This window comes from Penicillium macrosclerotiorum, assembly GCF_028827735.1.
Source record: "Penicillium macrosclerotiorum strain IBT 26536 chromosome Unknown utg000008l_segment0_segment0, whole genome shotgun sequence".
Classification (NCBI taxonomy): domain Eukaryota; kingdom Fungi; phylum Ascomycota; class Eurotiomycetes; order Eurotiales; family Aspergillaceae; genus Penicillium; species Penicillium macrosclerotiorum.
Window position 1 is genome coordinate 1,506,590 of NW_026643087.1, and position 14,040 is coordinate 1,520,629.

The following is a 14,040-nucleotide window of genomic DNA, read 5'->3' on the forward strand; positions in this document are numbered from 1 at the left end:
CGTTCGATTGACGACAAACCTGGGTTTCATATACTGAAAACCGGGCACGCATCCAAGTGTTCTGTGATCAGATGGAAACAAAATATCGAAGATTTGCAGACTGACGCTGGCGATATAATCAGGATCATCATGAATAGTTGTAACTTGTCTATGGTTGTATAACTCGGTTGTGTTGGTTGTTGGTTGTTGGTTGGTTGCCCGCACTGTCGCCCAAAAAGGCTTAGCTCTGTTTACATAGCAACACAACCGCTTCCGTTGCTTCGATCCAAACAAGAGGATCCTGCTCGAGCTGGTTCCTCCCTCACACACAGAAGACGGGCTCGAGACGACGACCGCTTCGCCCTTGATCGCCATGTCGAATCCTCTTCCCCCCTCTCCTCCTCCTACCAGAATGCGCGAGCCCGTTCTCCGATCAGCGGCTCCTCGCCCTTCCTCACGAAAACGCTGGACGGACCATCCGCCCCAGAGTCGGCTATGCTGTCAAGTCCACTCAAAAAATCATGGACAGATCGCAATACCCAAAGTCCGGATGTCTATGAGACAAACGAAAATAACAACTATCACGACCATTACGAACATGACGAGCTCAACGATAACGACGATTTTCAAGCGCCCGCAAGTTCGCCATTCCGTTACGACGGACGCGAAGACACAGTCGATTTTCACAAATTGCAAGAATACCAGCGCGCATCTTCAGGAACACATCATCCACTGCAAATGAACTATCCAGAGGAGGAGCCGACGAGCTCGCCTTTTCGCCCCGCTGCCAGAGATGAAACAGTGGATTTCCAGCGTTTGCGCGAGGTACAACCGATGTCGCCGGGCCTGGAAAAACGCTTACATTTCGATGAGCCGGCAAGCTCGCCTTTTAGACATGATGTCAGAGACGAAACAGTGGATTTCCAGCGATTGCGCGAGGTGCAACCGATGTCACCAGGCTTGGATAAGCGCTTGACATTTGATGAACCGGCAAGCTCTCCGTTCCGCGCGGAGGTAAAAGATGAGACGATTGATGTTCAACAAGTGAATGAGCTGCAACAGCCAGCGTCACCCACTTTTGACGAGCAACCGCTAGACCCGGAAAGCTCTCCATTCAGACCAGAAGCGAGGGAAGAAACTGTGGATTTCAACAGACTACGTGAGGTGCAACAGCAGTCAGTTGGAGAGCCGATGCAGTCTCCCTCTGCCATGGCCCACAGCTCGCCATCCAGTCAAAATGTGAAGGACGACACAATCAACTCCCAGAAGATGCGCTCGATCCTTCGGGCCTCCCTCACTCGAGCATCACTTGGTTCAAACGGAAGTCGATTGAGCACTGCCACTCCCCGGAAACGCTCCTTCGATCAAACACCTCAAGATCAAGAAAGAGACGCACAACTGAAAGAGCGATGCAAGAAGGGAATGGTCAACCGTGCCGAATGCCCGGAAATTCATGTTGATCTCGAAGAAGATTCGAGCGTCATTCACGAGCGGAGCTTTACATCAGCTGCAAGTGCCACGCAAGACCGATCTATGATCGCGAATAGTATGATGGAAGACAAGCAGAACGAAGGCATGAGCACTGTCCTCCACGAAGAGGAAGAGCAGGGCAAGGAGAACCAGGGGCGCGCTGTTTATGATGACCGTTCCGTTCTAGATGAACAAGATCATGACCCAATGGATGATACAGGCTTCAGCAACTTCTCTGTTTTGCCCGATATGACTTCCTTTGCGAAACTTCGGGCTGACTCGCCGCTGAAGTCAATGCGCGGTAGTGTTGCTCCCAGCCCAGCTCGCACTGCTGATATTTACCGACGCAGCGTCGATCCAACTACCCCCGGCACTGCCCGAAGATCATACCGGACCAGTGCTCTTCTTGATACCGGCTCCCCAATTGGAACACCTACTCCCCGACGTAGAGCATCGCGGGATGTTGGCCATTCTGGGGAGACCCCCAATTTACTTGACTTCACGGACCAGGCGAATTTCTTTCACCGGCAGTCGATACAGAGCACACGGTACTCGCCCTCGCGACGATCGCCTCTGCGGACCCTGCGCGAGTCTATCCGGTCGCCGTCGAAATTGTCACTACTGGATTTCGACATACCCCCTGCCCCGACTCCTCGGTCCATTCCCACTATCACCCCCCGGGAACTTGAATCGCTAAAGTCAAGCTTCATGTCCGAGATTTCATCCCTCAAGGCCACGCTCAGTGGGAAGGAGGCTGAGGTTGCTAGCCTGAAGACGGCCGTAGCAGATGCAGAGCGTCGTGTTGGTGAGGCCTTGGAGGAGGTGCGCAATGAAGCTGCACGCAAGGAAGAGCTCGAACTGGAGCAGTCGGAGTGGGATCGTCGAGGAAAGGAGATGGAGACTGTTCTGCGATCTGTCCGGGCAGAATTAGAAGATGGAGAACGTGAGCGAGATCGCCTGGCACGAAAAGTTGAGGAGGCCGAGAAGGCCAAAGAGCATTTGGAAGGCCGAATTGTCGAACTTGAATCCCAGCTCTCCGCTGCGCGTTCGTCGACTTTGTCCGAGCCAAGTTCCAGTTCTGGATCCCGACAGGTTTCTCAGTCATCGGCTGAAGATACCGCTCGAGAGGTGCAGGATGCTGTTGAGAAGGTCGCCCGGGAACTTCATACTCTTTACAAGAGTAAACATGAAACCAAGGTTGCTGCCCTGAAGAAGAGTTACGAGTCTCGTTGGGAGAAGCGCGTCCGAGAGGTAGAGAAGAAACTTCAAGCTTCTCAAGAAGACAACGAGCAGCTCAGGATCGAGCGTGACGCTGCTCAGTCTGAGACAATGGCCGCCGCCAATGCCAGCATGATTGCGCGCGAGAATGACGAGCACGAAGCCGAGAAACGTGTCTTTGAAGCGCAAATCAAGGGCCTGCAGCAAGAAATGGCCGCCCTAAAGGAAGACAGCGAGCGCCTTCGCTATGAACTCAAGTCAGAGCGGGCAGAGAAGGGCGAGCTCGTCGCGGCCGTCGACGAGTGGCTTGCCATGCAGCAGGGTCAGCCTGCTCCTCCCCAGCAACAAGATCGTGAGCCATCCGTTTCCTCTGCTGGCCCTCCCGAGGATGACTACCTGTCGTCCGGTGAACCGGTAGCGGAGAACCTCAATCGCAGCATCGGCCGCTCGGGATCCAGTGGGGTTCGTCCCCCTGCGACGGCTGAGAGGCGCATCCCCCGATACGGAGCTCCTGGTGGGCACTCTCGTGGTAACAGCGGTGGGAAGTCTGGCATCGCGGTGTTCACCCCCGGTCGTGGAGGAATCATGAGCTCCATCGAACGAATGGGCCGCGGTGGTGCCGCCTGAGCGAAGAATGATGATTGGGGTGATGGACCGGTTCTCATAATGTCGGGCGTTTGCAGCTACGAGATATTGTTGATGTATTATGTGGTGTTTTTACTGTTTTACTTTTCTGATTTGCCTCTGGCCACCTGACTGTTCGTGCGATTGATTCCCCTCCCGCGGATGTGATTCTTTACTTTGATTATGAGTTTTATGGTACAATGCGCTATGAAATGAATCGTCCTTGTACTTTGGATGGTTAGGAACATTGCTTTAGGTTGTGCTACACTACACGGAATTTGATTTGGATTACAACCCGTACCCATACCTTGGATTCGTCTCGATATTCATCTCATCCAGTTATAAAGAATGTGTATGCGTAATGGGTTCTGACGTATATATTCAGATTGTTTATTTATGAATGTCACGTTGCAAGACCACATATGTACATCAAAAGGCATCCGCGATTCAAACGATGATGCAACCACTTCATATACATCCTAATAACACTCCCCATCTTCCCATCTTCCCCTCGTCCTGATGTTACTACCAATCAACTCCAGACCACGTGCAACCCTTGATCGGGCGTTGAGGCACGGGATCCCCCAAACATCGCCCAAATCAATCTCCCCCAATCTTGTCGATGATCTTCTCTTTCTTTTGATGGCCCCAAGTGACAATCATGTTCCGATTGGAACCCGAATCAAGCCCGCGCCGCGCCACCACCATTGAATGGTTCATTTTCTCTGGAAGGCAACACCCCGCCACCCCGGGATTCCCCCCCGCCCCCCTAAGGGTCCAGGTTTTTTCCTTTTGCGGGGTGCCGAGTTCCCTCCCCAGACTTGCCTAATCTGGCCCGATTCTCCTCGCCTGGTTCCGTTCGGTGCCCCCACGTTGTTGGCACAATACAGTTTTCTACCTAAGCTGTATATTTCCCGCACACCGTGATGCCAGACTTTGTGTCCGAGAGAGTGAACCCGAGCATTTTATGTCCAATCATAACCTGGCTGCCCGCTTGAGCTTGGACGCCCCTCTGGAGGGGCAATATGCGCAATGACGCCACAGACCACAGCAACCCCTCTGTTGCTGCAGGTCGATTAATTCCCTCGTGGTTTTTCGTGATGGGAGCTTGGCGCTAAAACCTTGCAATACGGGCCGCGCAACTGCTTAGCGTCAGGGAGGAGGGGGGCATGGAGGGGTGCAAGCACCGTCCTTGGCCTGTGCTGCTCACAGATTGGTGAGTCTTTCGTGGACATGGCCTCTCTCGGGATTTCTCCAATATCACGATCCCAACCAAAAAGCGTGGGGTGGCTTTCGAAGCTGTCAAAACCACAATGGAAGTTGGGGGTCACTCTTTCTCTGATGCGCCGGTGTACCCGGTCCCCCATGAATCCTGGAAGCTCGAGATGATTATGTGATGACAGCTACAAGAGTATACCAGTCCCACTCTGGAAGGACACAGAGCGAGAGCGACTTGCCCGGCTTTACGACCGAGCGGCACGATGCCCGATGGCGGGCGGGACTCCTCCGCCTTCCTGCAGCTCTCTCTTACTCTCGCCAACTAGTCGCAAAGTCGCAGTTTGACAGCGAATGTACCCGCCCATCATCCAGTTGAGGCTCGCTGTATCCTGTTGGGAAGGGGGCAATTCCTTTTCATGTTGCTGCTGCTTCCGCCCCCCCACCTAATATGGAGCCTACAATCCGGATTTACGGAGGCAGAATAATGCTCTTTGCGAATAGGCCGTATCGGCAGCCCATCTCGGCAAGCGTTGTGCTGGTCTAAGCTTCTCGGTTCGGCTCCTACAACAAAGGCGTGCACGCAGCGCAGAGACCTAGCTAGCTAGCTAGACCCCTCCAAGCTCCCTGCGGATCGTACTGCGCGTTATGGGTGGACTCTGCCTTGTTCAAGAGAGCTGAAGATGGGGAATGAAATCTACTGCAGTCTCATGTAATCAAAGCCCCCCAAGTCCGCAGGATTGAATTGATTCGGAATGCTAGTTCCCCCATCCCCATCCCGCGCCACCCACCCCCGGATTTCCTGGTGCTGTTTTCGCGATTCCGACAGGATCACGCCAAGAGCTCAGCACGGCGCTGACCCAGAGATTTCAATTCTGATGGGTGCCGGAATTGACCTATACTAGGTTTGTGATTGGCGTCCCACTCTTAAGAAGTAAGGGCCAGAAAATTTTCTTGGGCTGGGTTTAGCGTGGTCGCGTTGGGCCCCGTTTTTTTTTTGGCGCCCCGCAAATCCCCGATGTCCTCGTGATATCCCCACATGCTTGGTCGCCAAATTTCGTCACTTCTGGGCACGCACAACGAGAGCGGTGGTTGAATTGTGCGATATTCGTCCTATCTTGTGGTCGGACACAAAAAATGGGCTCGGAATTTATTCGGATCTGGGAAGGATATGTGCAATCCATCGTCTTTGGAGGGAAAAGGGGGAAAAATGCAGGCAAAGAAAAAGGATTCAATACGTACGTAATATCCCCTGGTCGCGAGTTTCAACATCGATATGTCCGAGAATCGGCGGTTGCGCAGAGGCACGCATGGGACCCCCGGGCTGCGAGCAATCAGCGTTGATCGCACGGAATTCCGGCCAGCCGGACGGCTTGAGGACTGCGTCGGTGCGGGATCCTGTACGATCTGGACCGTCGGTCCGGCCTAGTCCCTTTAAACTTTCTAGGGGGAGCCACACGAGGAGGATCCGGTTGTCGGCTTTTTTAGACGGGAGATTTTGCTCTCCTGTCTTTCGTGATGCTTTCTGTATACTCCGGCCATTAGATTTCTTTTTCTTTTCTTTTTTCTTCTTCTCCTATATTTTTTTTTCTAGTGGAGATCACAGTTGAGACTGTCTTTGTTGGAATGGCATTATCTTGGATATACCAAGGTTATGATATACTCCGCGCATAATATCTATATTGCCCTTTATCATAACCCTTTATGACAATCCCGATTGGGAAGGGGACTGTGTGGAGTGACTGATGTGTCGAATCATCAAATTTTCTGCAACTATGAAACTGAAGCCCCAGTCCCCAGCGCCCTCCTCCTATGGAAATGTAAGAAATAGTCAACCAGAAATCGTCGTGTCTGGGGTGTGAGACCCGGATTTGGGGCTGGTTGTAGTGCGCCTCCACTCATCCACGGTCGAGGCCCGCCCCTCTGAATAATCCATCTGAATAGAAAAGTGCACGTTCACGCGTGACTCTATATTCGGTACTACGCCTCCGGTCTGTCTAAGCCAATTGATGATTTGACCGCAAGAAAAGGATTGTGGCAACTATATTGCGGATCCTCGAGATTGATGCATTGCTCGGCTTGAGTCGGCTCTCGAGGGAGGATTGTCACAGTATGATTGCTGGATATACTCGATGACAAAAGTTTGAAAATAAATATGAGAGAAAAGAGTCAATAATGGGGGGGGGGGGTCTTGCATCTGATTATTGACATCAAATTCGACTGTTTCTCCTCCTCCAGGCATCCATTGATCTTCGTATTTCTCCATTCGCTCTTCGTCCCACCAAGCCGATTCGGAGTCGTCGCGCCGGTGGACACCGGATCAGCATGCTCGACAGGCAGAACGACGCTGACGGACCGGACCCTCTCATCATGGGATAGCCTCCTGATCTCCTGTCCTCTCGGGCGCCTCTTCTCTGGGGGGACGTCTCAATTGGACCTCATTTTTCATAATTCGTGTCCTAGTAGGGGTCATCGATGGGTATGAGACTTCGTGGCCGGGGGTCCCGCTTCCTTCTCCGCCCATCGGCGGCTGGAGCGACCGGTGTTTTTCTCCAGTTCCGTCCGGCAGTGGGCCCCGTTGGGCGGGTTCTAACCTGGTTCCTGTCCCAGCCCCAGGTCCGCTAGGCCGCAAGTGGCCCTCCGATCTTCCCAAGACCAGCGGTGGCCCTGGTTAATGGTTGGGGGAGAAGTGGGCGGACGGTTTTGGTGTTTGTGAGGGGTTTTTCTTTGGTTCTTTGCCTTTTTGGTCCTCGGCGTATTTCGGAAGTTTTTGGTCTAGGGACTTTGTTAGTTAGGGACGCTCTGCAGACAAGAATTGGGTGATCGAGGGGACAGAGAAAGCGAGATCTATTCTCTGACAATCGAGTTGACGAAACGAAGCACCTGGGTGATCTGATCAACGTGTCGGTTTTTGAATACAGGGGCCCTGTTGTCCTTGTCCTTGATTGGGGAGGCCATACAGCCGACTCGCCCGACGGCCGTTTTCACGTGGTATCGTAATTTTCCTCTTTTTTTTTCCCGCCGATGACACACGCCGACTCCACTTGGTTCAGGGCCGTGGGGTGGGGGGTTATGAGATTGATTTTTCTGTAAAAGAAAAAATCCCTTTTTTTTCGATTTCGATTTTCCTCAAAAAAACCAATTGTTGATTCTGATTCTTGGAGGGAGAAAGTATATCAAAGGAACTCGAGAGTCTATAGAACGAGCGAGAGGACGTTTCGGATAGGCGGCACCGGGACGGTTCCGGGGTAACGTGACCGGGCCGAAGTATGCAGGACTGCATAAGATAGAGAGAGGTATACATGTACATCCGGTGTATCTAGGCCTATACTTCGGGGGTCGGACAGTATAGATCAGCCTGGAAATGCATAGATTAACTAGATTATAGGGAAACACAATCTTATTCGACTGCATTACAGCAGCGTCTTCCCGGACAGGGAAAACAAGACGGAAAGCCACCGCAGAGTCCAAGAGGACCTCAGCATCCGCATCATCGGATCCTCAAACCCGCTAAACCGGGTTGAGGCGTTGTGACGCAGTCCTCCACACTTCCAATGTGGAAATGCCTCTCGTGTGGGGAATGCTTACCATTCTGAGCCTAGCGAATTATCGTCGGGTAGTTGGTTGAGAGGCCCAGTATTTCACGCATCTGACTGGCAGACACGCATGGGTGGTGTTCCCCCCCCCCCTTCTCCCTGGTTCTAGGTTTCTGGTTCCTTGTGCCAGTGAAAGTGGAAATGTGGAGTATTGAGTCCTCGAACGACTATCCTGACCATCCTGTCCATCTTGTCCATCCTGACGCCTTCCCCCAACTCCGTATACTTAAACGTTCCGTCTCCCCCGGGCCCCCAGCGCGCGCCCCCGAACCCTCTCCACTCTTTCCCCTCCTCCCCCCATCTTCTCCCTCCTCCTTCTAACCTACCATCTTCTCATCTTTTCTCTCGTCCTGTCTTCCGGTTCTCTTCTTTTACTTACCGACATTACTGTCTTCTACTGCAAACCCGTGACTAGTTCTAACGGCCTTGAATCCTCGCCACTCCATCCGCATCGAATGTGCCGGTTCGCCCCCCGTGTTCTCCATCAGTATGAGTAGTGCCACCGCCACTATGGCCGACGAGGCCGGGAAACGCAAGGCATCGGTTGCCGGTCTCTCCACCCATAACCGCCCTGTCAAACGCCGGGCCTCCAAGGCCTGTTGCTGCTGTCGAGCCCGCAAAGTGCGCTGCGACGTCGTCGAGAATGGCTCGCCCTGCACCAATTGCCGCCTCGATCAGGTCGAGTGTGTTGTGACGGAAAGCAAGCGGAGAAAGTTAGTCGACTGCAATTCATGTGTTTTTCTATTGTTGCCCCAAAGTTCAATGCCAGAAACCTCAGAAAGAGAGCAAAAAAAAAAAATTACCCATCACCAAAACAATCTATTTTCATAAGCTAATGTAGAATGCTTGTACCCTGCAGGAAGTCGCGTGTCGAGGCGGAGATCAACCAAACCTCCGAGTCGCCCGGCGAGGCCTCTGAAGACAACCCGTTGCATGGCCTGTCGGGCCTGTCAGGCTTGTCAGATATGGCGGCGCCCACGTCGCCCTCCCAGAACTCGGTCGACGTGGACCACAGCCAGCATATGCCGCATCTGCTCTGTTCGTATTTGTCCGGAGAGAAGGAGAGAAAATTTCCCGTCTCTAATGCTTCCCTTCCTTGCTCAGATCAAACCCAGGCGCATCGCATTGGCTCAGATGACTGCTACCGTCGCCGAATGGCCCCGAACCCAGCCGTCCCCTCAACGATGCCCCTCGCCCATGCCACCTTGCAAATCCAGCAATTGCTGGACCCGACCTTTGCCAACACCCGCTCGGCTAATAGCTTTCTGCCAGACTATATCCGCGGCCTTCCTGCTCGCCTCCAGAAAGAAGACATCGACTATCTGGCGGCCAAGGGAGCTCTCACTATCCCCGACGTGAGTCTGCGGAATGAACTGCTCAAAAGTTATATCCATTATGTGCATACCTATATGCCCTTGCTGGATCTGGAAGAATTCCTGCAGACAATCGTACAGAATGACGGCATCCACCGCATCAGTCTTCTGCTCTTCCAGGCCGTCATGTTCGCCGGCATGGCCTTTATTGACATAAAGCATCTCCAGGCGGCGGGCTATCAAACCCGCAAAGCGGCTCGCAAGATCTTTTTCCAGCGTGCACGTCTCCTTTACGACTTTGACTACGAGGTGGACCGCATCTCCCTGGTCCAGTCGTTACTCCTGATGACCTACTGGTACGAGACCCCGGACGACCAGAAGGACACCTGGCATTGGATGGGTGTCAGTCTGTCGCTGGCCCACACCATCGGCCTGCACCGAGACCCCGGCAATTCACGTATGGATCTCCGCCGCCAACGGATGTGGAAACGCATTTGGTGGAGCACGTATACTCGAGATCGACTCATTGCCCTTGGCATGCGACGCCCGATGCGTGTCAAGGACGATGACTGCGATGTGCCCATGCTCACTCTGGACGATTTCGAATTTCACTCCTTCTCGCCTGAGATCGTCAAGATGGTCGGGGATTCAGAAATCTTGCAGAACGTGAGCCATCAGCGCGAGCTGGCGTTGATGTTCATCGAAAAGGCCAAGCTCTGTCTCTGTGTGAGCCATGTTCTCTCGGCGCAATATTCGGTCTTGAGCCACAAGTTTGGCGGCACCATGGAAACCACCATGATGCTTGTGCCGAAGAAATCGACGGCGGAATCCTTCGAAGTGCGCCGCTGCGATCAGGAGCTGGAGGACTGGCTGGCCAACCTCCCGGTGGAAACGCAATATACTCCCTCCGGGGTGTCCAAACTGCCCGAGGCTAATGAAGTGCTACATTCGCATCGTGCTCTGCTGAAGATGGTCTATCTCACGACGTCGAGCGCTCTGCATCGCCCCCAGGTCCTTCCCGCAGTCCCCTATCCGTCCATGGACTCGGAGCTGCAAGAGATGTCGCGCAACAAGGTGCGCTTCGCTGCTATTGAGATCACCAGCATTGCGCAGGACTTGCACGTCCTAGACCTGACCCGTTACTATCCCACCACTGGAGTGACGGTTCTTCTACCCGCGGTGATAATTCACTTGCTCGATATCAAGTCCAGCGATCCCAGTGTGCGGATGACCAGCCTCCAACGCTTCTACCAGTGCATGCGCATCCTGCAGCGCCTGCGTGAGATCTATGCCTCGGCCGACTTCGCCACATCCTTCCTCGAAGCTGCCATCCGCAAGGCGGGTATCCAGCTCACAGTGGCGCCGCAAGACGTGCAGACCTCGCGCGCTTCCCGCAACACCCACGCAGCCAGCAACGACCCCTTCGACCTTCTCTCTCGCCCCCACGCTCTGACACCACCACCGGATTCCTTGGCCCAGAAAATTCCCGATCTCACCTACCCCAAGGTTGGTCCTGCTGCGGGACGGGCAAAGAGCGATCTTTTCGCTTCCACTCCCCCACACTCGGATGGCAGCGAAAATGGCAGCACCAATAACATCAACCCCACCTACAATAATCACGACGCCTTCGCCATCCCCGAGTTGAATTCGGAGCTCAGCCTCACCGAGCTGATGGACCTGGCCAATGACGCCGAAGTCACCCAAAACGACTTCGACGCCCTGATCAACTTCGACGATGCCGGAAACGAGTTCTTCGCCGACGACGCCGCCCCGCAGGCCGGGCAGGCTGGGGCTCCGTCCACCACCGACAAGGCCTACGACTTTGGCCTCGATAACGTCATGGGGTTCGATACTGATCCCAAAGCCCTGGACTTTGCGCACCTCGCCGAGCCGCAGGCATCTGCTGATCGCAGCCCCACGGGGCCTGATGCGCTTTCAGCCGAGGCTCAGATGCGGCCCGAACTGACCGCCGATCTGGATACGGATCTCGGGATCGACGTAGATGAATAAACATGTGTTTATTCACGCTTTCCTGTTTGGGTTATTTCCTTTTACCCTTGTTTTTTTTATTTATCTCCCTCTGCTTCTCTGGATGGGTTATTTCAGCGGAATTTTTATTTAATCACTGTTTTATTACGGAGAATTTCTTCGGGAGGACCGGTGTTTGATTTTTTTGATTATTTTTACTTCTTCTTTCGTGATCCATTTCTTGGCGCAGGGTCTTCTTTTCTTTTCTTTCTTTTTATGGCCCTGTTTTTGGTATATTGGATTGACGATGATGATGATGTCCTTTGATTCACTTGGATATAGAGGGATTCCCCACCCCCGCGAAAAAGCATGAGCAATATGAATAATGGTTCCATTTCCATCTTGCATTTCTAGTTTCCGGTTTGCGGTTCTTTGTAACGTTTGGTTCTGTCTCCATCAAGGGTCTGCACTAATTTGTGCCCGGGACCGGAGTTGAAGGTGTCTCGAATCCCGATGCCGAACCCACCCTCCTTTCGGCATCACATGCTGGCCCGGCGTCGGCGTCGGCCCTGTCTTCAGGCCACATGGGACCTGCGAGCAGGATGTCAAGACTGGGGTCTGATCGGCGGCTTTGTGTTTTAACGGTTCGTGCCAATGTCAAGGGAGTGTTCATGATCGACAGGGGTGATAAGTGGTAAATGACCGGTGGGCGGAGTAGTGTGGGAGTTGCGGATGCCTGTAATGGTAGCATCCTGCTAGATTCGTCTCACTCTCTTGAAGACCGCCCTGTAGTATGTTGGTGTAAATATGAAACTACAGTGTATTTTTCGTTTGAAACCTTTTTCTTTTCATTGGAATGCATTGGAATCTGTTTCTGATCTTTACCTGCCAAGGCGGTAAACAGTATACAAAGATGAACGGCGAAGCATGTAGAGGGACGTAGGACAGCCATCATGCTATTATAACCAGCTAGCACCGTGCATTTTTTTTTTCATACGAGAATAATGGCGGAACTCGGAGATCGGCCGGAAACATGAATTGCGTTGATGGAGGTTCCAAGTTCCTTACTCCGTGGAAGAAATGTTCGTACAGTGTGAGCATGCAACAATTATACAATTTCAAACTCAAGACAAAGACAACGCTCTTTTCCAGATGCATCATTGTATTTGACTTTCCATATCACGTACCAGAAATACCTGTTATTCTTGCGGCTCTCACTGCACTAATCACATGGCATAATTATATGTGTGGGCATCCCCTGCTTTCCCCGCCCTATGGTCCATTTGCACGTTCATTTGCTCAGCTGTATTACTATCCAGTACGGAAAATAGCCATAAAATGCTGGTCTCGACTGAATGTTGAGCTAAGATGCTTATTAATGATATGGATCTCTCGATATAGTCCACCTCGTAGTGAATTCAGGCTGTACGTGCCCCAGAGGTGGCTTCTCGAAGGTATCTCCAATCTATATGATTCGCCAACCCCAACCCTCGCATCTTTGAAGACTCTTCAGTTTTGAACTACCCCGAATAATTATCTTCTATGGCCTTCCTTGGTCACTGTATCATCCGAGAATCGAGCCGCAGGAAGACCGGAGACATTCCAATGGCGGGACGGCACGCCTTAATGCGGGACCGGTTTTGCTTTCGCGGGCCCTCTGCATAGATTCCCCACGCCTCCACGGGGATCAATGAAAAGCTCCCTTGACGAAGAATGCTATATGCTTTACTGTATCCAGATTCTCAACGATTTTCTTGAAATCCTCGACAACAATGCCTTTCAATCCTACATACGCCTCCGTTGAGAATGAGGGCTGTGACCTTCACTACTGGTTCCAAGGGGCCGGGCCCCTTCTTGTCTTCATCCCCGGTGGAGGCGGAATCGGGCGTCAATTCAACCCTCTGTTCGAGCACATGGATCAAAACTACACCATCTGCACCTTTGACCGGCGTCAGACAAACGCTAGCGTCGTGGCCGAGCAGAAGCCGCTCAATCCGGCCCAGCAGTGCCGGGATATCATTGCCATCTGCAAAGCTCTTGGCCGACAAAAGACCTCCATATTCGGCAACAGCGGTGGCGGCGTCATTGCACTGCAATTCGCCGTCAGTTATCCTCAGTACCTCGAGCATGTGGTGGCCCATGAAGCCCCCACGACAATCCTTCTGGATGACACCACCTACCATCTCAATCGCGCGTTCGAGATCCTCGAGGTCTATCGATCGGGCGGTGTTGAAGCCGCTTTCAAGACATTCCAGGTCGAGATGAAAGGCTTCGAGGATAGCCCGCCTCTGGAGAAACCCTCGGTCGAAGACGGGAAGAACTTCTTCGAAAACGAATTCTTGACCTTCACTATTTACTGCCCTGATCTTGGAAAGGTCAGGGAGAAGCAGGTCTCCGTCCTCGTTGTAGCAGGTGAGAAAAGTGGCGATGCGTTCTATGCGCGAACAACCTACGCGCAGGCAGAGATCCTTGACTGCCCCCATCGCGTCTTCCCGGGTCATCACAATGGGTACGAGTCCGAGCCAGTTGCGTTTGCCCGCCAATTGCTCGATGCCCTTCAAGATATGGAAGAGAAAAAGCTTCTATCGTCCTGTTGAGAGATATCGATTCAGAGGAAGAGACCCCATCTCAAGCCCTATCTATTTAGCTTGGTTGAT

At 52.8% G+C, this 14,040-nt stretch overlaps 3 protein-coding genes across 3 annotated transcripts; all 3 read left to right on the forward strand.

Moving 5' to 3' along the window:
• Positions 1–129: 129 nt before the first annotated feature.
• On the forward strand, positions 130–3,294 carry N7462_008745 (uncharacterized protein; the record flags this gene model as incomplete). The annotated part of the gene is made up of 2 exons (XM_057080460.1): positions 130–139; positions 239–3,294. 2 exons carry the CDS (start codon positions 130–132, stop codon positions 3,292–3,294), a joined length of 3,066 nt encoding a protein of 1,021 aa, XP_056930788.1.
• Positions 3,295–8,591: 5,297 nt separating this feature from the next.
• Positions 8,592–11,425, forward strand: farB1 (putative C6 transcription factor (Ctf1B); the record flags this gene model as incomplete). Its single annotated transcript, XM_057080461.1, has 2 exons — positions 8,592–8,815; positions 8,962–11,425. 2 exons carry the CDS (start codon positions 8,592–8,594, stop codon positions 11,423–11,425), a joined length of 2,688 nt encoding a protein of 895 aa, XP_056930789.1.
• Positions 11,426–13,155: 1,730 nt separating this feature from the next.
• Positions 13,156–13,980, forward strand: N7462_008747 (alpha/beta fold hydrolase; the record flags this gene model as incomplete). Its single annotated transcript, XM_057080462.1, has 1 exon — positions 13,156–13,980. The coding sequence occupies one exon, from the start codon at positions 13,156–13,158 to the stop codon at positions 13,978–13,980; it is 825 nt and encodes a 274-aa protein (XP_056930790.1).
• Between the last annotated feature and the right edge of the window lie 60 nt (positions 13,981–14,040).